At 32.5% G+C, this 27,281-nt stretch overlaps 1 protein-coding gene across 1 annotated transcript; it reads right to left on the reverse strand.

The window, feature by feature from the left end:
- Positions 1-344: 344 nt before the first annotated feature.
- LOC130645369 (sodium-dependent phosphate transporter 2-like) lies at positions 345-15,122 on the reverse strand. The gene is made up of 9 exons (XM_057451343.1): positions 14,729-15,122; positions 12,314-12,541; positions 11,823-11,908; positions 10,725-10,821; positions 9,629-9,853; positions 7,439-7,808; positions 2,054-2,239; positions 1,628-1,818; positions 345-1,012 (listed from the first exon to the last, which is right to left on the reverse strand). Exons 1-9 carry the CDS (start codon positions 14,937-14,939, stop codon positions 963-965), a joined length of 1,644 nt encoding a protein of 547 aa, XP_057307326.1. The 5' UTR covers positions 14,940-15,122; the 3' UTR covers positions 345-962.
- Between the last annotated feature and the right edge of the window lie 12,159 nt (positions 15,123-27,281).

Genomic DNA, 27,281 nt, shown 5'->3' on the forward strand with positions numbered 1-27,281 from the left:
TTATTTTCTGTGATTGCGGAGGAGTATAATGCATTTGAAAGCTAACATGTCAAAATAATTTTTTTAGAAACAGCCAATGTGATCATTTGTTGCGGCGAAATTCAAAATTAGTCATAAATTTTAGCAAAAATTTAATTTCGAAATAATGCATTTTTGCAGATGGCCAAATACTATTGTATAATTCACATAATTAATGTTTTTATTCCAAAACAAGTAATTGACAAAAATTCGCGAGAACATATTTTCGTGACAGAGATGTAAACATGCAATGCAACTTCGTGGTTAAACATGCCATACGTCATCGGTAAAAAGGACCGAGCAAAAAAAAAAAAAAACGTAAAAACTAAAGTCGCTGAAAATATTTATTTATTAATTTATTTTTATGGGATTTTAAATCGGTAAAATATTAGTGGTTGTGCAAAACAAATACACACAGGACGAAGGAATACCAATGAAAGAAATAGACACCAATACAATAAATGGTAAGTATTTTCTGAACTTGTGTGACGTAAGTCTGCGGGGATGTAAACTAACGTATTCTGAACGAAGCACAGGAATCGGCTGAGGAGACGCTAGAATGGGCCCGTGCAGTGTAGCGGTATAGAAATTTTCAGAGCTGTTGAGTGTGTGCGGAAAAACTGTTTATTTTTTAGGATTATATTATTTTGTCTAGTTATTTTCGCTAAAAATTAAAATATATATATATATTATTATAAATTAATACTATTCGAATCATACATATTTCACACCTTACATTACATGCGTAAATAAATCTATAAAATTATAAGCTGAAAACAAACTTTTATAAAAATAAAAAATAAAACTGAAATGCAAATTGGATACATTGTGTCATGACAACATCACTCGAAAGTTGATGTAAAATAAAACTAATCGTTACAACAATCAATTATATAAACTATATGTATTCCTGTATCTTCTAAAAATCTTCATCATCACAACTCTTAATACAGTATTTCTCGCAGTATAGCAAACAAAGCAGCAGAAATTCCACCTAAAATAGACGGTGATGTTATTGCACGCACACTCAAAAATTAGGTAATCTATTCTTTTAACTTTTGAGGCGTACGTGGGAAAAATGTGATTGATATGAGCATTAAATCAATACTTTAAGGTTAGAAACTTTTGCGGGAAGAAAGTTTTCGCGGATTGAAAAAAAACGCAAAATTTTTACATTTCGCGGGAAGAAAGTTTCGCGGATGGCCTACTTCGCAGGAAATAACTTTTGAGGGAGAGAAAAATCAAGATAACTTTTTGATTTATGTACCTTAAGTGGATAAATTTTGGCAAGGATTAAATTTGGCGAGTGACCAAAATGGAATATTTGGCGGGGGTTTTAATTTGGCGAATGATAAACACAGCATATCCGACCTACATTTGAACAAGTTAAGGAATTTTATACATACTGCCTGAGCAGTATTAGTTGTTTCATGCTTTGGCTAATTTTAAAAGGCTGACAATTGCCAATGTACTAAAAGTGTTGACCAAGATTGCAACATCAATAAATATTGAGCATAACAAAAACTTTCTGTTTTCGTGTCATAAAGCGATGCTATTTTGAATTGAAGACGATCCCTGTCAACTGCGACAAGTGAAGAGTAAGACTTACCAGTAATAGGCATGGTCACCACCCAAGACAATACAATATTTCCAAACAAGGACCAATCTACAACTTCTTTTGCACGAACTCGACCAACAAAAACAACCGAGCCGACTTTACAGTGCGTAGTCGAGACTGGTATACCAAGATTTGATGCCAGAAGTACAGTTAATGCTGACCCGATTTCGATAGCAAAACCACTAAATAGAAGAGAGATTTTGATCAAAGAAGTACAACATACACAGAAAAAACAAATGTAAATTCAACAGTAGTTCTATGTTTATGCAATTCGTAGTTGAGTTAACCGGTAAAAAGGTACTTTTCGTAAATTTACCTTGAATTAATAAAAATATTTTGCTTTTGAGACATAGTGTTGCAGGTCAGTTAAGGAGATTTATATCCTTAATTACCGTAAAAAATCAAATTTTGTCTAACCTGCTAGGTGTTATGGGAGAAAGATTTTCACCAATTGTTTTGATAACCTTTTGTCCCCATATACACAAGCCTAGAATGATTCCAACTCCGCCGTATATCAAGATCCATATTGGAGTTGATGCTTTGGAAACAACTTCCCCGTTTTGGTAAATAAGCCAAAGAGAGATGACAGGTCCTATCGCATTACTAAAACAAAATAGTTATCAAAATACCATTACCAACATTTTATTTTTGTATTATACCACAAGGCTCTCAAATACATAAACATTTATATAAAACCCAGATAATTTTCTATCCAGTACGCTTTGGTCCTGGATAATCCTACCGCGATAATTCCTTTTCACTAACTGACACCAGAATTTGTGACAAATTCAGTTCTACAGTTTCGATAAAAAAGAGGAGTGTATTGTTTAGTTTTTTCGATTTCATGAAGTTTCTAGTTAGTTTTCGAAATTTCTTTTTAAAAAAGAAAGCTATAAACTATTTTTCCCCTAAAAAATTGAGCAAATACTAGGAAGATTTTTATGAAGGAGGCGTAAAGAAATTCTAGAAGAACTACTAAACATTTGCATAGACTTTTATTTTTAAAATATTTAAATTTTATTCAGACGATAAATTTCAGGGAATAAAAAAAAATAACAGACTAAATATTTTTCCCACAACATTTAATACTTATTTCTTTTATTTTGTGAAATGTTCGCAAGACCTCGCGTATAGAAGACTGTAATAATTGTTTATATATTCTCCGTAAGTCGTCAAGACACACATTTCGTATGCAAAAACCTACGTAGCAAATATTCAGTCTTAATTGGTATGCGAAGTGGAAGTAATACAGGAAGGTGGGCAATTATCCTGATGGAGGTATCCTAGGTGGAAATTATCGGGGGGAAATTGACCAGAGGGAATTAGCAGAACGGTGTTTGACGGTGAAATTATCCTAGAACATGAAATATGATGCATATTTGATATGGCTCAGTCGTATATAATCGGTGAAAACATTCAAAAAACAATTGACATCACATATACTTATATTGTACCTTTTCCCTTGTCATATGATATTTAGTATCTCTCATGTTACTTATCCTACAACCTTAATTCTCGACTGACTTTTGAGCGAGTTGCTAAAAAATAATTTTAAAGATGGTATCAAAAGTAACGTTACATCTGCAAGAAAGTTTCTTATTTTCCTTATCCATGTATAAAGATATGTCCAGTTGATGTATTCACGCTAAAGCTATTAAAACTTGTTGTTTTGTAACATATTGCATTACAGAAGGGCCGGAGTAAATATATAATGATTTCTTTGGAATCATAAATGGATTCACTAACGTGGATCGAATTACCCTACTATTTTTAGTGCCCATATATTGCCTTGGCAAGTTGCTTTCTGATTTTTATTTGTGAAAAGCTCCTTCGTAATATTAAAAGAAACTTTCCAAACTTTCAAAAAAAACAAGGTTTCGGCTACGAGATAAAAAAAGTTCAAGCTGCGAGTATGTTAGCAGGGACAGTGGTTGTAAATAAACCTGGAATTAGACTTCCTGAAGGTGCCGAATACATTCTCTTAGTCCTTACGACGGCGTAACACAATGGCAAGCACCTATATTTTGATCATTTCAAGCTGTACATAATAGTGCCAACACGCAAACAAATTCCTCATACAACTTTTCTTCAAAGAAACACTAACGAAAATTTTTTTCAAAAAGCCATAATTACATTCACGGTCGCCGCCATTATCAAATAAAAGCCAACTAGTTTCGTACATATTTTGTTCATTTGTTACGTCACACGACGCACATAGCTCAGCAGGACTTGTAGGGGTCCACTTAAATTCTTGGTCTTCGAAGAGAGATATAATTTATCGCGACGTTCAAACGATGAAGAAGACAAGTTAAATTCCAGTAAAACAACATCATAAAAAAGTAATTTTCAACAATTTAACAACATGCGAAAGTAGGTAAACAAAGAAAAACTTTGAGACTGTTTTTGTTTTGTTTAGCTTTCACAAAATCACTTTCAGTACACTTTATTGCGCATAATCATTTGAGTTTTATTTAATAAAAAATTATATAAAAAATTTTTATAATAAAGTTTAATAAACGTAATACTTATTTTTCCAAGTGATAATTCATGTCTAAAAATCTAAAATTATATTTATAACGGTGAAATTTCATTTTATTCTGATAAAGATATTTATTTCAAAATATGAGAAATAAAATTACTCTTAGACAATTAAAGGAGGCACAGTTTAGTATTCCCTCGCTTCGTTCATTTAGAATGCGTTTGTTTACAACACTGCGTACTTACGTCACACAAGTTAGTATTTTACCCAACAAAAAGTCCTAATCGACACTGTCATGGCCGCGACCGTAGGACTACTTTGACCTTAAATATCTCAAGAACCAAAGCTCCCAAATATAAAAAAATTAACACAGTTTATATTTGCATTATAATGAACACTTTAGGCACAACTTGTTATTAATCGTTAGTTCTCCTTTAAATAATGACTTATATAGATTTTTTCGACGGGTCCTGACAACTAGTCTTATATACTAATATGTGTGTGTGTCAGTGACGGGAAAAGAGGATGTGTTCATTTTCCATTGATGTAACCGAAAAAGATTGTTTTTTTGCTTATTTTTTAATTTGTTTGACGTTACAACACGACCTCAATGCATCAGACTGACGTCAAAAAAGTCTTTGTAAGTTCCCAACAGGATGAAAACGAAGTAACATTACCAGTGAAAACAGAAATACACGGCAACAGAAAGCGCATTAGAAGAACTTGTCAAAGTAGGAGATACAAAAGAAACGGTTAAGGTATTGTTAGAGAAAGAGAGACCGGTGCAAGATCACTTAAATCTGGAGATAATGTAATGTGATGTTTTGAGTAACAGCACAAACACGTTGAGAATTTCCCTCATCAAAAAGTAGATGTCCCCATGGCCATACATCTAATTCTCATCGCTGATACTACTTCTGCTCAATAAGAAAAGATTGAGAAAGCAATTCTACTGGGCAGTATGTAGTTTCTGTATATTAAAGGAGAAATTGAAAGCTACAATGTGATACTTCATTTGAAAAATTTTGTCATGAGTAAAAGAAAAAATAATGAAGGCTAAAAAGATTAGGCTTGCTTCTAAAATGGGTGTGAAGATCAAGAGTTCTTAAAGTATAAAACTCCAAAGCCTTCTCCTGTAGTGTCAATGCTAAAAGCTGATAATTTTAATAAATTTGTATCAAGTGATCGAAATAACGTAATACATTCTAAATTGTGGATTTTGCATTTCGTGGACCGCAGCTGCTCGTCATACTTCAGCAACCCTAATAATTACAAAAAGGAAATTGTTGTAACCAGAATCTATCAAATTCGCATTAAAGACGCATAATGACTGTGATGAGGAGGTTTGTAATGAAGTGTTTCATGGAATGCATGTAAGTTTGATATTAACACAAGCAAAACTCCTGGCAAGGCACCATATAGTAATAGTATGATTGAGCCAAACAATGAAGTTGTTCTTGAATCAATGATTAAAAAGAAGGGAAATGGAAAACATAGTTTTGAGATTGCTTTGGCGTGGTCGGTATTAGCCAATGGGTAAAGCCCAAACTTTTCATCAGCATCTTAACTTCTTGCACTAAACAGCATCTGTTAAAGATGGTTAAAGGGATCTGGTTAGACAAAATCTCAGATTTTTATTTGGCATAAGGAAAAAAGGAGGTAGAGGTTCTGCAAAAATTTATTAAATAAGAAAGTAATTTCGCCTTGATTCGGCATGGTAATGCATACTATTAGTTGATAATATATACTATTGAACCTACCACAGGATACAAATATAACTTACAACTATAAAATAAAACAAAATACTTAAACATGTACAACCGATAGCCCAACATGTATTAGGCAAATGTTCAGACTTGTTTTTATAGTTGCATCCACTAAACGTCGGGAACACTCGTCAGATATAACCTCTACATTTTTACAAGGCAATGACATTACAAAAAGAATACGTATTCGTCTTTCATCAAAATAAGATTTTGGAAAAAAAACTACATCACTTAAAGCACTCTTTATATGGACTTGCTGATGTATTGTGAGAGTGATACAACTGAGTTATAGAAGTACTCATTGATTTAAATGGAAAGTTGACTATGTATGATAAATCATTGCTTCTGTGGTTTGATGAGCTGGTTTCGTCGATTGGTATGATTGTTGCTCAAGTTAATTGACTTAGTAATGGTTCAGCTGAAAGACGCTTTTCGAATCAACAAGCACAAGAAAATTTGATTTGAATGTGAAACAGACTAGTAACAAGATACACATAGATAAGGATCAGCATGTGCAAAGTTTAAGAGACAATAATGTTGATAGCGAGAGAAAAGTAAAACTTGATGCACCACTCATAAAAGAGAAAATGATTTACGCTCTCTTTGATCAACTGCTTTATCGTGATGGTCGTAAAGGAACGCTGTAGATCAGCAAACTATAGAATTAAAGCTGTTGTGCAATCACTGAAAACTGAGAATCGTATCAAATACTTGAAGTCAGAAAACGTAAGATTGTTATTTCCTTTGTCCGGTGAACTTGGGTTGAACTTGCAATGCGTGCAAATACATTTCATGCAAATCTTCCCAATGTGGTAACTCAAGGAGCTTGATCATAGTTTGATTTAAGTGGTTTTCCAGGAATCTCACCAGAATCACAAAGCCTAGCTTATGAAGCATTAGGAATAGTTAATGCAGCTGACGTTGGTTGATTGACAACAAATCTACTGAAATAGATTTTTTACCTACCTAAAACACCGAGAATTATATGCTACACTAACAGTAAGTGACCAAAGGATCGTATCAGCAGCACTAAAATCTTCCACGAGCAGATGCTGGTAGATTGACACATATGGTGGAGGGAAAGGAAAAAGAATTTAATGCATTCCTGAAAGTTATTCGATTGCTGAAAAAAATATAGTGCATCAACAAGCAATTGTTGTTAAAGGTGCTAACAGAAAGTGCCTTGTAAGCTTTTACTTTGCACTTCTACTTTATAAAAAGAAAATTGAAATAGTTGAAGAATTGTTGTTGCACTACTGAAGATTTATTGCGTTGGAAATATGCCGTGTGAAGACGATTTGATGGCGAAGACTGTTGTGTGTCAAATTATATCTGGAATATCTAAAAGTTGAAAAGAAAAAGAAAAGGAAAAATTTCTTCTTCGTTTCTCTTGTCTTCATTCTGCGAAAATGGGATTGATGGTTGTTTTTGTGTAAAGAGTTATGGGTGAATAAAAACAATATTTTTGCTAGAGGCGTTAGGCAAATGGGTCAAATTCTTATGTGTTACAATGAAGTTATTGAGCAGGAAATGTAGCTACGTATAACTTTAACATACCTGACATCATTACCACCATGAGCAAAAGCTCCAAAAGACGCAGTTAAAATCTGGAGATATTTAAAGAGGCGGGCAGAGTGTGGATCATCTTGAATTTTTGATCTTGCTGTTTCATCAACTGGCATCATTATATCCTCGATGACACTTCTGGTTCGAGAACGTACTGATCCAGATCTAGATCTTGATGCTGCAGATTCTGACCGTTTTTTTCTCAAACCATTATCAGTTTCTGAATCTGCTATAAGATCTATTTTATCATCTTTCTTGAGAGAATTAACTTCTTCTTCATTAAACTTAACTGATACTGCCTTTTCATCTGTTTCTTCATCTTGATAAGTTTCATCTTGAAAGACTTGATTATGAACAGAACCTAGATAGCAAAACATTTTTGTGCGAATTAGAGTGATACAATGCAGTAATAATATAATATAATATAATAATATACGGTGTGACAAATAAATGAGGATGTTATTATATCTTGTGTCGTCCTGAACGAAAAATTAACCATTTTAACATTACATAATTGCGTCAACAATGTTGCCTGAATACTGTTACTGTCAATACTGTTGTTGCAATGTGCCTTAAAATTTGAGGTCAAATAAAAACAGATGGTGACATCAGTAGTTTCACCCCTATGTGGGTAACTATGGAACACCTGGCATTAAGTTAGAAAATTGTCTTAAAGATACACATTTCGAATTCCATGAATTGATCTTTTCAATATAAAGTTCTGAATAAGAAAATTAGGCTTTTATAGATTGTCAGAAGACAAAACTTGGGAATGTGTGTGAATAACTGATGTAAACTTCTTAATAGGCACCACCAGGGAACACAATTAGACCCTTCCCAAAGCTTGTCTATCCCACCTAGTTCGAAACAGACAGGTTCATGACATGATCAAAAAAACATGATCATTTTTTTTCAACCATGGACTAAAGTGTTTTTGTACATGGTTAAGGTCATTATTAACTGTATCAAAAGTTTATTTCTGGAACTGCTTGCATCCCTAACCAAATGGATTTTCTAGGGGCCACACAACTAGTCTAAAAATACGCTAACAGTGTGTATCACTTGTGCTCACTCTTTTTTTTCTAACATTTTTTGTCACAATTTCTGACATTATTTTCACTTTTCAAGCTACACTCTATAAGAACTTCATACTATTTGAAACCTTAGATAATCTTACACACGTGATTTTTAATAACAAACATATTGATAAACCAGATTGGTTAAAAATTTTAAAATATAATCCCCACTTCTTTCATTTTATAAAAAGACCAATTTCACCTATATTTTTGAAATTCCTGACATCCTGACAGAGTGCATGTTCTTGCTCGGCGTTACTAGTTCTTAACAACAGAAGGGACAGCTTAATCAATTAGTGAATATTTTTTTTCAAAAGCAGCTCATTAGTAAAGTTTATCAGTTTACTTTTCAGTGTCTATTTAACCATTTTTTTTCAAGAAAACCAACATCATTAAAACAGTTGTGTAGGGTAATTAATTTTTATTTGTATACTTTTCGATGGTGCCATTTTAATAATGGCCTTGGCAATACAAAGCCCCAATTACAAATTACCTCCTAATTTAAAAAGTTTTTATCTGAGAATTTATAATTTTACATTCATTAAAACTATTCGAAATAATAATGCAGATAGAAAGTCAAAGTGTTTTGTGTTTATAACATGCTTTCTCATTTGGTATCTCAGGCCTATCAATAAGGGGAGAGCAATTGCTCTTGCTCGCGCAAAGGCTCGCCCAATTCTAAGAAATGAAAAACTAGCTGAGCCATTAATTGCTCCCCCAATTCCAAAAAAAGTTTTTCTGACCGAGCAATATCAATTCATCTCACATGGAAATCAATGTCCCCTTTCTTATTATTTACAGTAAAAAAGAACCAAAAGATACAAAAAAGATATATAATAGATAAAAAAGACTTTGTGTTAAATATGCTTTTCTAAACTTATTCTATTTATTCAGATTGTTTGCCTAGTTTAAATTATTGTAACCTTGGGAGAGCGATTTATTGCTCTGGTGTTATTTTCTTATTGATAGGCCTGCATTATGTGATAATTTTTTTTCAGATTGAACCCAGTTATTTCTCAGATAAAAAAAGCCCACCTGAACATATTACCATAAAACTTATTACACAATAACTTAAGGAAAAAGAAGAAGATTTGTAAAAAAGTACCCTCAATTTTCTTCATACTTGTGACCTCCACTTGATCCGTTGTATTAAAAGATGTGTTCTTCTTAAATGATGCTGATAGATGTGATACTGGTAAGCTTCCTTCATAGAGGATTCTCTTCTTCAACCAAGGATTTAAAAACACTGCTGTTAAAATACCAATCAGAATTGCACAACCAATACATATTGCTAGTATTTCAAACCACTTCAAGTTTTCCATGCCAAACACTAAAATAAAATTATTTGCTCTACAATCCCCAATTTGCAGTCATAAAAACAATAATTTGAAAATGACCAAGCTGAAAATTAATAAAAAAATGCATCATGGCAGCAATTAACCAGGTGAAAAAGATACTTGTTAGGAAAAACAAAAAATGGATTAAAAGGGGTTATCACCTATTTATAGGATTTTTGTAATAAATTTGGAAAATATTAAAAATAAATAGAGGATTTTAATGGTTTTTAATAAACAGGGTGTAATCCAGAAATGTAAAATAAGAACTGCTAAATCCCAAATGGGAATTTATCAAGGTGGTGTAAGTATATTGAAATCTTATTTCTTCACAAAATGGACCATAAGTCCGATATTTTGTAGTGAATATAATTTGCTTCTCTAATAAATTGGGAATTGAGAAATAGTTGTTTATCGGCTACTGATAACGCTGGATTACACCCTAAATTCATAAAGGATTATATTCTTTGAAGGCAAGAGTTTTTCCCATCAGTTAACTTAAACAAATTTTTTTGGAACTTTACGAATTTTAAAAGGATTTGTGGCATCCTAAAGAGCACATTAAAATGAACATCAAAATTAAATCAAAATTAAAAATTAAAATGCTAAAGCACTTAAAATGCAAATGTTTGTCTTTTTAAATGCCTTGAACCAATATCAGTATCAAATTCCCAGGAAAAAGTTAATTTAAAAAAGGACTTTCCAAAAGCATAAAAAACTCAGGAGATTTTAGAATTTTCCAGTGGCAACAGGTTTTTGAAGATTTTTTTTATATATATATTTTTAGTCATAATTACAATAACACATGATTTTTACATGATTTAATAGAAATATTTGACTGTGGATACAAGAAAAAAGTAAGCTTACCTTCAGAGCTGCTATAGAATATGGAAAACAAATTGATAAATATTGTCGCAGCAAACAAAAAGGGCAATGCCAATAGTCCTCTAAACAATGGATTGCTCTAAAAAAAGAACGGCTGCAAATTCTAACAATAAAAAAATTGGTGCAAACTTTATATAACAGTATCACAACAAAAAACAAGATGTGAACTCCCTCTGCCATATTTTTTACATTCATCAAGACAAGAGCTGTAAACTGACCAAATATGGATCAGCTTGGGTAAATAAAAAAAACCAAGGTCATAGATTCCTTCCCACGCCAATTTTGTACCACTAAACAAGTTAACTTCTGGTATAGAAAAGTATGTAACACAAGGATTAATTCAGTGAATAAACTTTGCATTTAAACAATTTTGTTAGTCCTTAATGAAAGTCTGGTAATGACGTGCTTTTAATATACCTAATAGTACCAAGTTGCACTGATCGTAACAAGGTGCACTTGTTGCTGAAAAACTATTACTTAAAATATCAGTTTGTTAAGATGACACAACTTCAATATTTTCTGCAATGCTTCAACTCCAGATATAATCTATGGGGAAAGAGGGCAGAATTTCAAAGATCGCAACAACAACAGTTAAGAATTCTGTTCCCCTCTAAGTAACACGCGCTGAAACTTATTGATGTTCACAGCGGACTGAAGGCTTAGGATCTTGTGTTATTAGGTTAACTCTAAAATCTTAAAGGTTGTTAATTTTTTCAAATGTCAGCAAGCCCCAAGTTTAAAGTTATATTTATGTAACTTATTTTGATCTTATCTACTTATCCTTACCAAATACCAAATTTTTTTAGTAAGGAAATTTTTGCTAGATGGGAGTTAACATGTAGCATAAACCTGTGGACAAGCAGGCATTACCTTAGTGACTTACTATGTAGAGGTATGCAATTTTTTAAAAAAACTCATTTTAAAGTTTTCATTTTCTGCTAGCGTTATCATCTTTATTTAAAATGGAACAATTGCACTATATTCTCAGTTTGATGGCCCATTTTCATACCTGTCTAATACCTGCTAAACATCTAAATTTGCCATTATTAACAATGAGAAGAAATTGAGACAAAAACTTACGCTAGTTAGAATAAATTTATTTATCAATATAAAAATTAAGCTTGACATCAATCCAGACAACAGTGGGGAAATGATCCAAGAAGCAGCTACAAAAAAGATGAATTTTTATAATAACATTTATTAACACCACAACCATGTTATTCAATAGAATATTATTGTGAGATATTTTTTATTTTAATTTTACACTAAATAAAAAACGTTTACATTAAGTTTTTTTTATCACTATAATAAAAACAAACATATATACATAAAAATTTATAATATCTATATTAGTAATACCCATCTGTCTGTTTGTAAGAATGTTAACCATGCACAAAATCTAGAAGCTAGAAATATAATTTTACCAATTTTGTTTTAATTGTACCCTTGAAATTAATGTGACTTAACAACAAATGCTATAATTTAACTGTTGTGTTTACTTACAAGGAAGATTTTACACCACTTACAGAATTAAAAATCCAAACTTGATTCCAGAGAAATAACCTACTTACCAATTTTTCCAAAGGTAGGCCATGTAATCCCACTCCCTCCAAAAGCAACAACACCATATCCAATTGTTGCACCAACTATGCTATGAGTACCTGACACAGGTAGTGCAAAAAATGTAGCTATTAATAACCACACACTTGTTCCTGTAAGTGCACTAAATGCACCTACCATTGCAAGTTCTTCACTGCCTTGAAAGCCATTTATATCGATAATACCCTTTCGAACAGTGTCTAAAAAAGATTAAAATGTGTATTAACATATATTGTAGTGAAAGGCAAATGACAAATTATCAAGGAACTAGTCAATAAACCCATGAAAAAATCCACTTAGGCAAAGAAACAATAATGGGTACTGTAAATATATATATGTGATGAGTGTTCCACTGTACGAAAAAATACTTTTTTTCACTGTACTTACACAATGCATGCTAGCGTGCATGGCTTTGCTAATCCAAAAACGGAAAAAGTTAAAAATGACTTTCTGTGTTTTAATGTAGCATGTACCGTCCAATTTAGCGAACATCTTAATTCCTTGATTTTACTTTTCTTGGTAACTTTCTCTTTTCACTAGCAAAATTGAATAGCTATGACATGATGTATCTCTTATAATAATACAGAGACTGTGTCTGTTTGTAACAGGCAAAGTGGATGTGTTCATATTCCTTTGATGTTGCCGAAAAATGCATGTCTAATATGTTAAATTTTCTGACGCTACGGCGAGAGGTCAATAACACTACTTTAACGTCAATATCCTATAATAAATTAATGAAGCCATTACAGAGCACCTAAAATTTTGAGGCTAAATAACTTGGAAACGGGTTGGTGACGTCAATGTTTTTTCACCACGTTGGTAACTAGGGACCACCTGGGACCAATTTGGGTAATTTTCCAAACCTGGGTCCCCAAATCCGTTTCGGAATGAACGGGTTTATGACGTCATCAAAAAACCTTTAAACCACAATATTTCCGTAACCGTTGGTCAAAAGTACATAATCCTATACATTTTCTTGATCAGCTTTTCAAGAGCTATAACATGAAGGCAACGGGTACACATTAATTTTCTTTACTTTTATTAGGGATTTTGCTGACAACCATTCATCAAAAGCATGTGATTACATACATTTTCTTGATCAGCGCTTTAAGGTCTACACAATAAAGGCAACGTAAAAACAAGGTTCTAATTTTTTTTTCAGTGGATTTTTCCACCGGCTTTATCGACTAGTATACCATATTACTATTTTTATTGGAACTGAACTTGTTTACTTACAGAACAGATAGCCTAAACATTGCTGTGGTTGATCACAGACAGGAATATTTTAAATAACTGTTATCTTTGTAATCATTCATTAAATACCAAACAAACCTATTACCAAACTAGACAGGATATAGATATTTCTAAAAAAAAAATTATCAACAAATGTGCTCTCCTCCACAGATCCTCTCTGGTTTGCTTCACCAAGTTTTCCTAATGTTGTATCTGTTTTTTGAGCATATGGTGATGTTTGAAGCAGCTACTAACTACATTGGAAACAAGTCACCAAACTATTTTATTCATTAATAGACTGTAGAAATGAGGCGTAAACTATGATCTTTGAGTCGATTTCTTTTTCACTTGAACCTGTGCAAATGACCACCTTCTTGCTCACCAGTAGTTTGCTAATCAGATTGTTGCTAATGAACTAAATTACTCATGTGGTTTTGCTTACATGCATGCCCATACATTGCAGGATTTTGTAAACAAACTCATGTAAATGTCATGCACAGGTGTAAATTTTCATACATAACGTTTTGCATGCAATTTCTGCTCTAAAATTTGCACAACATAGCTATAATTTTTGTGTGTAAATATACAAAAATGGGGACTGCAAAAAACAGGAAAGAGGCTTATTATTATTTACCAGTCGATAAAGCCCGTGGAAAAATCCACTGAGGCATTTTTTTTAGAAATTTGTATTGTTGCCTTCATCGTATAGATCTTGCAACGCTGAGCAAGAAAATGTATAGGATCATGTACCTTTGACAAACGGTTGCAGAGATATTAGGGTTTAACGGTTTTTTGATGACGTCATCAACCCGTCCATTCCGAAACGGATTCGGGGACCCATGTTTGGGAAAATAACCCAAATTGGTCCTAGATGGTCCCTAGTTACCTACGCGGTGAAAAATCATTGACGTCACCACCTCGTTTCCAAGTTATTTGGCCTCAAAGTTATAGGTGCACTGTAATGGCCTCATTAATTTAATATAGGATATCGATGTTAAAGTAGTGTAGTATATTAGAGATGCATTTTTCGGCAACATCAAAGGAAAATGAAGATATCCACTTTGCCTGTCACAGACACACTTAGCGTATTATTATATAGAAGACACTCATATTATTCTGGACTTTGGTAACTCACAAAAGTAAATAAAACACACCAGACACTTTCGATCCAATCAGAATAGCTCCTCCTAACTCAAAAATACTTGCAATGACACATGCTTGAAAGAGTGTTAGGACTTTTGAACCAACTGAAGTTCCAAAGGAATTAGCAACATCGTTGGCTCCAATTCCAAAAGCAAGAACAAAAGCAATTATAAATCCTAGCACAACCAACCACAAAACGCTGCTATCTTCTGCTTGTAACATTTCGTTAAAGTGGGTATGATGCTTTCGTAGTAGCCAGGATATCCGCACTCTAAATTTTAACTTAAGTGGTCAGGTCGGCAGGAGGGTCAAGAAAATACGCAAAAAATCAAAAGTTTTTGCCCCCAACTCGGATTATTGGGATCGCAAATATGTGAAGACCCCGGGATCGGCACTGTGATGACCCTCAAAGATCGGCGTCTGAATTTATTTTTCGCCTTGGGAGGGCGACAAATATTTTTGACCGTGGATTTCCTATTTAGGGCATATATGTGACAAAATCAAGGCTCCAAATTCCCATTTGTGGCTATTATTTCCCATTGTGGTTTAAGTGTAATTTAAATAGATTTTATATGAGATTTTAAAAATCCCTTGTTTGTAATTGTGGTATAAAGTTCCAATCAATCTTGAACATTTGATGCGCATGTGCTTAACGTCAATCGCACCAATCACATAAGAAAAACTCCAGAAAATCCTTGTTCGTTTTCCAATTGTTTTCAGAAGATGGTGACCTGATGTAAGGAACTTTTAGAAATGGCAATACATGTGTAGAAACAGTTTTGCACACCGAACGTTTTCCTACACGGTAGCTGTATTACATTAACCGCTGTAATTTACCAAATGCAAGATAGCGCAACTATAGAGAGGCGCAGGAATTGATTTTTGCAGGCGGATGTTTTCCTTCTCAATGTTTTCTTTGAAGACTGAAGAGATGGTCAAAACTCTCTGGACTTATTTGATCATATCGAAAAAAATATTATCGGCCATTATGAAGTTTCTGAAATAAAGTTTAAAACGCACCATGCTTGTCACGATTTTTATTTCGTAAACATCTCTTTCGCACTCTAGTTCTTTCGTAACCATTTAGCCTTTGAAGTTGTTGTAGTTGTTGCAAAAGACGCAATCTTTTTCTTAGCTTTTCATATCCATATTTTTATGTTTTAAGGAAGGAACAAAAATAAACCATTTGTGTATCATACAACAACTCCCCATCATAAATGTTTCTCTCTCATCTTTGTTGTCGTGTCACAGCATCTTCCCATCTTTTTTGTCGCTCAATGAATTGTTTCTATAACAACAGAAGACGTTCTTTAAAATGGATAGGTTCAAACATAACTTTCTATAAAGAAACTTTTCTCTATGTAGATGGCTCTATGTCTTCTTTTTTTCTAATATGTCTAAGGGTTTGCGTAGTTGTATCTCCACTCTCGAACTGGTCTACGCAGTCTACGAGGGTACGTTCAGGTTGACGTCTTTGTGTTAATGGTTCGTGGTTGTCAGCTGGTGTTACGTCGTTGTCAATTGGCTGGTTGAACGGTGATTCCGTTTCCTGCTCGTCCTCTTCCTCCTTTTAGGCTGAAAATTATTTATATAAGTATTATGTGGTACTTGTTTGTAAGAAACAGCGTTTCCTGTCCACTGTCTTCCTGTGATATCAGATTCGGCTGTGATGATGCTTCCTTTTCTTGCAGTCACCTTGTAAAGGTGTAGTTCAAATATAGGTGACATCTTGTTTTTTTATATTACTTGGCAATGACAGTGTCTCCAATATTGAGGTCATGTGTTTTTGCGTAATGACCGTTGTCAATGTTAACTTTCGCCTTTTTCTTTGCATCCTCGTCTCGTTGCTCTACTTGTCGGTGTAGGTCGGTATTTATTTTAGTAGTCGCGGATAGTAACATGTGACATATCTTTCGTTGAAACATCATCTCCGCTGGTGGTACCATGGTTGTGGAGTGAGGGCTATTGCGATAAGCAAAAACAAAAATTGTATGTTTCTTTTTCCAATCTTTTCCTTTGATAAACGCTGCCCATACTATTTTGTTTAAAGACGCCATAAATCTTTTGGCATACGCATGGCTTGTGACCATACTGGCTGAATTCTACGGTACAGCCTCATTTTTTTGCAACAGTAATCTCTAAAGAGGGGGCTAAACTTACAGTGACGATCTGGCAAAGGTGGACGATAAAAATTTTGCACCGAAAGTGAATTTGTCTCTTTGAATTTCACAAAATGTTTTTTAAAAAGTAAAAAACTTTTTTTAAACTAAAATAGTGAGTTCGTCGCCTCAATATTTTGCGATGGCAAACTCTAAAAGGGATTAATCCAACAATGCCTGTTTGGGGAATAAAGGTGCATATACGTAAAGCCAAAAGATAATTAAGTAAATACAAAATACTTGGTACATTAATAAACCATGAAAAGCCTTGGTACTGTTGATTTGTCCTCAACAATGTCTACGTGGTTGTATCCTTGTTTCAACTTGTGAGAACTGTTGCTAACAATAGCCCAGTTTTGAAAGTCAAAAATTACATAAGTTGTTTTTAAATGCATCGTCACATATCTAAGATCTAAAATCAACCTCTTTCCTCAGCGTGTTTTATTTAAACTGGCAATTAAATTACAGGAAAAATGATTTCACAAAATAAAACTGCTGAGAGATTAACTAAACAGTGTTTAATTAGAATCAAAGTCGCGATTTTTGGACAGGGTATTGCGTCCATATTGCGCACTGATTTAAACACTTCACATGCGGATCGACATGGCTTACTTGCATTAATTTTTTAACTTTCGCGGGAACTTATTCCGCGACATAAAAAAAATGCTGGCCAACTTTCATGCTATGATGAGGTAACAACAGGTTGTAAGCTGTATTTTTAGGAAAGTTATTTTTTTGAAAAATACACCACACTCGAAATTCTAGCCTAATTTGTTAATTTGTGCGCTCCATTAAATTAAATTCCCTATACTAAATCAAATCAATTTTTAAGCTGACAAATTTGTAAATGTAGAGGTGAGAATTTTGGCAGGCAGGAAAACTAATTCACAAACGATAATAAAGCTGTTCAAGACAACACATAAAAATCGCATTTCTTAAAAAAAAATTTAAATAAATATTGATAAATATAGTATGAAGCTTAAAGGGGAACTCCACTAAAAATCACTCAGAAAAGTATCAAAAATCAAAAAAAATTTACTTGTTTCCCTTATTTAAGATTGTTGTACTAGCCTTCGGATATTCAATTTTTCTTATAAAAAAACAGACAGGCGCAATTTCATTTGGGACTGGACCCGATTATAAATAATGACGTCACATCTTGCAGAAAGTTTGAGCGAGCGCAGAGAACATTCATGTTAAACTTAGAGTTTACATTAAAATCGCTTCTTTTTGTATGTACTTTACGTTTAAATCTTTAAAAAAATGGTTAATTGCTCTGCATTTCGATGTACCAATCGATCAGAGAAGTTTAAAGAAGTTAGTTTTCACACAATCTCGTTTTTGAACAAAAATGGCTCAAAAAAATACGTCGTGCAGATCTACCAAGCGATCTGTTCGTCGCACTTCACTACACTTCACTTTATTTACTGAAGTTCTCTTTTAAAAGAGAACTTTAGTAAACTAATAAACTAGTAAATAAAGTTCCATAAAATAATTCCAATTCGTAAGAATGTTTTTTTAGCTAGTTAACGCGGTCCAAGATTCTCATTTCTTCTTATTTCATTATTTGTTCCCGATTATAGTTTTCATCCACACAACATAACCTATTAATGTTTTGTAAATTTTTATATTAAATAACAAAACATTATACCAATTTCGAATACAAACACGATAAAAAAAGTTGTCTAGTTAGACATGTTTTTTTTCGTAGCGCTCTTCAGTTTCTATTTTGTTTTTCAAAATTTTTTAGAAGGCGAGCTATCGAGCTTGCAGACTTTCTGCATGATGTGACGTATGCTTATTTATCAGGACCTAGTCCTCTCCTCTTTACTCGACCTTGAAATTATTTAAAATTAAAGATGTTCCAGACGCGGTAAAAATATAAATGAAGATTTTTAACGACTGTTAAAGGTTAATTTTAATATACTTATGTATTGTCTTATCAAAATAACAATTTTCCCAAACACATTTTTCACTGAAGTGCCCCTTTAATGTTTATGGTGGAGACATATTTGTACTGCGTTGCATGATGATCTTGATTGTAATACAGATATGGATGAGAGCTGGTTGCAACTCATATTATAACGATTTTCTTTATTTCATTGAATTTATTGATTCGACCATAGCTTTTGTTACCTCCTCTGTCCCTATGTCTCCGTCGATTTTCTTATTAGTTCAGTGTTCTGTCATTTTATTTTTAATCCTTCCTGTGTTAATTCAACTAACGCAGATAACGTTTTTGCATTGTCTTATATTTGCATTTGTCCTCTGGTACAACACGGGGCACTTCAATTCCTTATCCTCCGAAACAGCTTTGTCTTCTTTTAATAGAAGCGAAACTTTACCTTGAGATATTGCTGTCACTGAAGGACAACTACCCCAAATTTCCTTTAATATATGGTAATGCTCTACAACAAGTCTTCCTGAACCAGAGCGAGTACCTATATCTACTGTAGCCACGTCTAAGTTATCTGATCTTGTTTTTTATTTGGACGTAACCTTCCTTTTTCAATCTCTCCAACTGCTCTCTTTTTATAGTTTACGTTTGGCTCAGTCTCTTCTTTTGCTGGGATTGATGCAAGACAAAACAGATAGGGTACATTCGACTCATTATTGACCTGATATCCCGATACATTTGCGTCAAAGCGTAGCCCCTGAAATGTTTTGGACTCTTGTACTAATTTAGGTAGACAGTAGACGCCCGTTAATTCGAACTTTCCATTATTTCGAACAAATTGCTAAGTCAAGAGTTTGGTTTAATAAGGTCTTATATTTTGAGCTGCTTAATTCGAACTCTGCAATTCGACCATTTCGCTAATTTGAACAATTTTTTAATCCCAAAGCTGCATTATGCTCGTTAATTCGAAATTTTGTGTATCGATAAATAAAATCTTAAAGGAAAATAAAAAAAACGAATTCATTTTTATTTATTCTTTTTTTGATCAATGGTGGCAAAATTTCTTTTAATTCATCAATTAAATTGGCATTTCCAATAAAATGAAGTTTACAAGGAATTTGAAGGCCTTGCCCATCGCCCAACAAACAACGTTAAAAAGATTTTTATAAAAAGTTGTAGTAAAGTTGTAATAAAGTTATATTACCATAAAACCTTAAAACGTTTATTAAAATTCTTATTTTTTCTGAACTTCCGATAATCCGAACATTCGTTAATTCGAACAAATAATTTAGTCCCTTGCGTGTTCGAATTAACGGACGTCTACTGTACTTACAATATGTCTACCTATTGGGAATATCTGTAATATTTATTGTATCCAATTGATTTTCCGATTGACTATAGAAATTAACCACATTGATCCTCTGATCCTTTGAAATCCTTGTTGTTACAGGACAAACGTTAATAGCAGTTTTACTGTACGTACTATTTGTAAACACTAGTCGTTAGCCCGTGGAAAATCCACGGGTTCGTCCGTCCTTTTTATACCGCATTGCGTGCTTCTCGCTATTGCGCAGCTAAGCTATCATTTTGCGTGATAGACAGACGGACGGACGGACAGACGTATACGGGCATTATAATATACATGACTGAAGTTCCCATCCTGTTTAAATATCCATAAAATAAATTAATATGAATAAACAAAAAAATAAAAAAATAAAAAAAGACGACACTAAACTTTTGCTAAAAAAGAATATATATGAAAATATGAACAGTTAACCTGCCACAATCGCACCACAAAGCAAAAATGCAAATTAATTTTACCTAAAACCTAATCTTCTTTTCGTGAAAAGAGAGGCGAACCTCGTTTATATATTGCGTACAGATAAAAAAACTTGACCAGTGTTTTGGCTTAACAAATATCTGGATGTCATAAAAGAAAAGGATCAATTGGAACCTTACCTTTTTTGTCGTCTAAAATGAGATTATAGCTCGTGTTAAAGTGATTTATTTAAGAGGTAGGGCAAGAGAAAAAATCTGACATTTATCTAGTCTTTGATTTCCTTTTCTCGAGTAAAAAGTTAGCCTCAACGGGGACGAAAAATCGGTCGAGTTAACAAAATGGAAAACAAAAGAATCTACTACGAACATGCACTGTTAATATGCATCAATATATGTATATGTCATTAAAGATTAATAGGAGGTGTTGTTGAAAAAAGTCGAAAAGCATAACTTAGCTATTCAAAAACATTGTTACAGGGGTAACATTATTTCCATTTTGAATTTTGCTGTAGTTTTAGTCAAACATAGTGAAGTAACATGCATTAATTACTATGAAATATCAACATTGAAATGGGGGAACTGGGAACTAGCTAGTATTCTTTAAGTGAAAGCCTGCACTGTTTTAGTATACACATACCATAATTTTGCTGGCTAGTTTATGTCAACAAAACAGAGAATCTCTACATATGGGACCACAGAAACAAAAGAGATAATAAATCCACATGTGTTGGGCTTTTTCTCAACCAATTTTGGCCAGGATTGTAGCTACGAGAAACCAATAAATATCCATCCAAAGCTAAAATTTGGAAATTATCGTACATTTTTTCTTGTGGCTCAACCTACCTTTATAATAACTTTCCTTTTGTGACATCATAAAACCTGCTCTTGAAAATCTGCATTTTTTATAGAGCCGTTATTGATTTGTTTATTATGTTCTTTCATCTATTACTCTGTAAAAAATTTTTATCACATTTTAACACTCTTTAATTACTTTTCATTGTATTAGGTATATACTGATTATTTTAATACTTATTTTTATATTTACGACAACTTGTAATTTTTATCATATTGACTGAAGATGACATGAGATAATGTCGAAACATGTTTCGAATAAAGAAATGTGTAATTTTTCTTAAAGGATTATATATTTCTAATTAACAATATTTATATTCATTAAATTGTAGTCTTTTTTAATATATCCAGAAAGAAAATCATTAATAAAAAATAAGCATTGCTATTTCTGTTGTTTTGCTAGAAGAAATGTACAGATTACCGCGTTCTAATATTATGGGGGTTTACACTTAAATATAGCGCTCTTAGTATCCATACAAAGCATGCTATAACTTAAGCATGTTGCCAGTAAGAAGAAATGACAAAAGTCTTAAATAAAAATTAGTATTATCAAAATAAAACAACACATTCTATTAAAAGTGGAGTAGTTACAGTATGGATGTGAGAAAGAATATTTTATTCCTGATAGCTGTTAAGAATTTTCCGACTTTTTTCCATAATGCATTGTACTGAAAACAATTAATTTGATTAGACAAGCTATTTTTTTGTTGATACTGATATGTTATATTCACTTCCTTTATTAAAACCCATGTAGGGTATTAAAACCCGGGAACAGGTTAAGTGGTGGATAATTTGTTTTATGATATCTTGGAAATGAATTTATATTTGATAGCTGCATCGAAAGTCAAAAAAATAAATTTCTGATGAAAATTTCTGAATAAAATACTTCACCAATGCAAATAATAGAGAACAAAGTCAAAGACAGCCATCAACTTTGACAATTTTAATATGTTTGCATCAAAAATTTGTAGGTCGCCATAGCTAATTAAATACAGTTTCTCAAGCCAACACAAAATAACAACTTTTGGAATTGTTCACTTATATTATAAGTATCTTTATAATGAGCTACATTATCTTTGCGGTTCCAGTAGCTATACTTAAATCTCCCTGGACATGCTAGCTTTGCTATATAATAAAAATCTTTTTGTGATAATGCTCACCCATATGTCATTACTGAATATTATTCTCCAATAAAATATTGCAAAATTAATACATCGCATTATTTTAAAAAGTAAAATGCAAAGAAGAAAGTCACTAATTCTCTGTGAAGTTCTATGTTTTCCTTATTAAATTTTCCATACCCACGCACAAGAATACAAACTTTGCGGTGTTTTATAAATTTAAGTGCTCGTCTGCAAACGACGAATCCATAAGAACAGATCCCATACTGACTCTGACGTTGAAAACTCATAGACGCATTAGAAGAAAAGTACCAAAAAACTGTGACGTAATATTGAAAGTACTTGCCGACAGATGAAAATATTTCAAATGCTTTAACAAACGGAGAATAACAGTTAAAAATTGTATAGGATTTTAGGCGCATTATTTTAGTCTTTTACATCCTAAAAAATTAAACTGATATTCCTATTAATATTCAGTATAAGACATTTTGACGCTAAAATATTCTTCACCAGTTTTATTACGCAGAAACTTTCGTGTTTTAAAGGAATTCACCTAATTATTACATGGTTAAAATCGCTGCGTATACATAATTTACTGATATATTGAACAATTAAGATAACGCTTTTTAATATGATTATGGCTCGTTTGGTTATGAGCAGATGATCGTTTTTAACGATTTGAAATAATTACGTTTTAATCCCAAGCTCCACCTTTTACACTAAGTGGCTAAAGCAAATTGAAACTTATTGTTACAAAATTGACATTTCAATAAAGTGTAAATAGATTCTTGTGCGCTAAACACACGAAATCTTTTCAATTTTAACGGAAAGAAGCCATTTTTATTGGATATTAATGTGTATTTAGAATTAAAGAACCGGATATTTTAGGCTTCCGTTTATTGTAGGGTGGTAACGTTCTGGTTTCATCTATATTTAAACCTGTGGTTGGTGGTATCCTTTTGCACGCTCTTTCCTCGACAATATTGTTGTGTTTTTGGAAGTTTTTATATATCCTCAATCCTTATTTTTTTAAAAAACTACTTTCCCTTTTTTTAAACTTAAGGGATATGTTCAGTACCTTTTCTTTTGCATTTGAAAACAAAATGACAGTTATAACATTACCATAGCAACGCAAATTGCAATATAACACAAAGCATGCGTTGCAGCTGAAAGATTTTATTCTATCATAACCACATTATACCAGAAACTAATCTCATCCTTTTTTAAATATTTAACAATAAAAATATCGCTTATTAAAATATCAGCAATGTTCCAGACACTTGACTTTACCAGGTTCTCTAGTTGCATCTTCACATGAGTGTGAATGGAATGTGAACAATTACCATATTTCGCAATATTAAAGTGTTTGATTTTCTTCTAAATGGTAACAATTATGAAGTTTCCTTGGATAAAGGATCAGAGTAATTTGATTCGGAATTCCTAATTTTCGCGAGAAAGCCCACATCATGACGGCTTAATGACAGTGAATGATTAATTACGTTCAGTTAAATTAACGAGCACCGCTAAAATATCCCAGCAATGTTATAATATCTAAAAATATAACTTTTTATAGAAAGGGTAAAGATCCAATACGTAGTTCCAAGGTTGGTCATGCATTTTTTTTTATTTTAAAATTCGAAATTTAGGAGAATTTAAGAGGAACATAATGACGTTTGGGCGCACCCAATGATTAAGAATTGCGTCATTTATGCAAGAAAACAACAAAAGCAACATATTCGATCTCTTAAAAGTTCAAGGGCTTGAAACTCCAGAAGAGACGTGACCTAGAAATGTCAATTTCGGTTTCTAAATCAGGGTATAAGGGGTATCATTTTGCCAAAACTTATTTCTCACCCACACTCAATGCCAAGTTTTTTTCTCTGTAATATCAGTAAGAAAACCCTGGGGTTAAATGAGTTTTGTTGCGAGATAAGGTAAGCCTTGGTTACTGAATCATCCAGGTTATGAACAGAAACTTATGTATGGTTAAAAAAGTGTGAGTCTAGTTTAAAAGACCGCAGAAATTTTAATGACCAAATTAACATGATTTATGTTAGCTATAAACTCAGTTTAATAGATTCGGTAGTTCTTTATTCTCAGTGCTTTTTCATTTTTTCTAATTGTATATCTAAGCTTATAAATCATAAATTAATATTAGCTATTTCTTTACAAATCACACAGAAAAATCTGGAGCAATTTTAAAATAATGATCATTGACCATTGCAAGCGGTGGATATCTCACCTGGCTAACATCAAAAATTTCCACCGCAAGCTGTGTGAACAGTTCATAGTCAATCATAAAAGCGACAGATTAAATGACAGTTTCAGCGAAAAAAAATCTTAACACCCTCCAGTCAAATACTCCTTTTTTTGCAAATTTTGGGATAAATTGTTTGTAGTCTTCAACCAGTTCAATACAATATTTCGTTCGTGGTTTTCGATATTGATTTATGAAAACAAAACAAAGCCACAAGAACGTCTATTCATTAAATTTTTTGGCTCATCACAAACACAGTGGGAATTTATATTTATGTTAATATTTTCAACTAGTTTAAGGTAAAAAAAATCATGCTCAAAAATCCTGCATCCAATCCTCGCGATGAAATTAGGGTGATGAGTATAGAAATAGAAGCAACAAAACTTGCTTCGAAATTATCTGACGTGCATTTTTTCGTTTTATTGCGTTTCAGCGCTGACATGAGGGAATAAATCACCGGAGAAACTGACATACTTTCGGAAAAAAGGTTACAGCTATGATTCCTTGTCATGTCAAATTATTTGACCTTCGCGAATGAATATAATAATAATAATAATAATAATAATACAAACCAACATAACATAACACAAAGAAACAATATAAATATTTTTTACTCGTTCATCCAAATATTTCAAATTTCCGAATAAATCTCTGTGGACTGGCGCAAGCGGTTTTTGCGTTGATTTTGAGCGAAAATTATTCCATATAAATGAAATTGTGGAAGAACTTTAGAACTAGAGAACAGTTAAAAACATTACAATTGAGTTCTGTTTGCACTTTGGTTGAGAAACGTCAACAAAATGTTCTCTAAATGGTTTGTAAATGATATCTTAGATACATTTAATTCGTTTTGTGAGACGATTAGACCGTTACAGGTAACATGACGTAGTAAAGAAATAAGGTGCTTGTTAATGTAGCTAATAATAATAAAAGCAGACAACGTTGGTGATTATTACCAACCCAGGATGACGAAGTTCACATTTCAATGAAGCAGCTCAACCATCGTTCTTAACGATCTGTTTTAATTGAACTGATAAAAAATAAATAAAACAAATATAAGAGAAGTAGAGAGTATGTTTGTTTTTATTTTTATAAAATAATTGACATTAATGTCGTATAAAAGTATATTTTATTACGTGTTAAAAAAATTGAAGCTTACGAGTATTGACATCAACACACTGTCAGCCATGCCATTTGCGGAAAGAGGCATGTTTGATTTGCCACAGTTGACGTCATGTGACACACCTTCTTTACCAATCTCTCCTCGTTTACTATTTTGTCTCGCATTGCAAGTGTGAAATGTGATGGCCTGTTTATAGTAATTAATTTTATGTTATAGCATATACATGCACATGACCCAATAATTGTCAAGGAAAGATGTTCCAGCCATTTTAATGTAAACAGTCAACCCCTACTTTAGACACTTATAAAATTTTATATTAACACCTTTTAATGTTTTTGGCATCGTATGGTTACATCAAAACTTTGCTATCAAATTTAATATTTTAGTTTTTTAGAAAAACTGTTTCAGATTTTACACCCAAATACCCTAAATTAGTCTACAAAAATGTTTCAGAACAGACACCTTTTTATAAGAACTATAATTTTCGTTTTTACCCGATGATTATTTATCTAGCTTGATCTGTTGATATCTTAAATTCCAAAAAAATATGCATATGTTATCCTGGGCATATTATATTTACAAAAGATCGGCAATACGTTCTTCTACAAAATAGGGGTATTTTGTTGGACTGGCGCCAGTTACTGTTTAAGTTTTTGGATCTAATCAAAGATATGGCTTGGATCAAGCTGTAATAAGATTTATTTGATCCGAAGATATTTGTTATAATTTTTAAGATATTTTTTATTTCCATTTATTTGAGTCTAGCGGTTTGTCACAGGTATCGAAATTGTTATTAAATGTGGTGTATCTAATATTGAGAAGAAATAAAGAACGCTTAAAGAGAATGGTGCTATCAACGTTTAACACATCAGATGAATTCAAATCTTTTTTTAAAACACCTTTCGCACAGGAAAGAATTTAAAATAGGAACTGTGTATTGGAATTTTATTTTTTTCTTCAATATTTCAACAAATTTATAATACATAATAAACAGCGATTTCTTATTCACAATTATATTCAACTAACATTCCAGCTGTTAAAATATATTTTTTTAAAAAAAACGATATTAGACACTTGCTTTCAACTCTAACCCAAGAAAAAAGCTCATGATGCATAAAGTCAAGAGTTTCCGCAATATCCATTATTTCTACGAGTTTCTAAAAAGATAATTTATTAACCCTAGTAAATTCGACTAATTTTTTTTAAACCATTTTAAAAACATCAAATTGGGTTGAAAAATAAAAATAAGCGTACCCAAACGTTTTCTCTTTATATTTTTTTCTTTAACCTAATATCATGTTGGATATAACTATTTCAACTTTTTTTGACTAAGAACAGAATAAAAAGAATAAAAATTAAAAAACAAAACAAAAACA

The sequence above is a fragment of the Hydractinia symbiolongicarpus genome, chromosome 5 (genome assembly GCF_029227915.1).
Source record: "Hydractinia symbiolongicarpus strain clone_291-10 chromosome 5, HSymV2.1, whole genome shotgun sequence".
Lineage (NCBI taxonomy): Eukaryota > Metazoa > Cnidaria > Hydrozoa > Anthoathecata > Hydractiniidae > Hydractinia > Hydractinia symbiolongicarpus.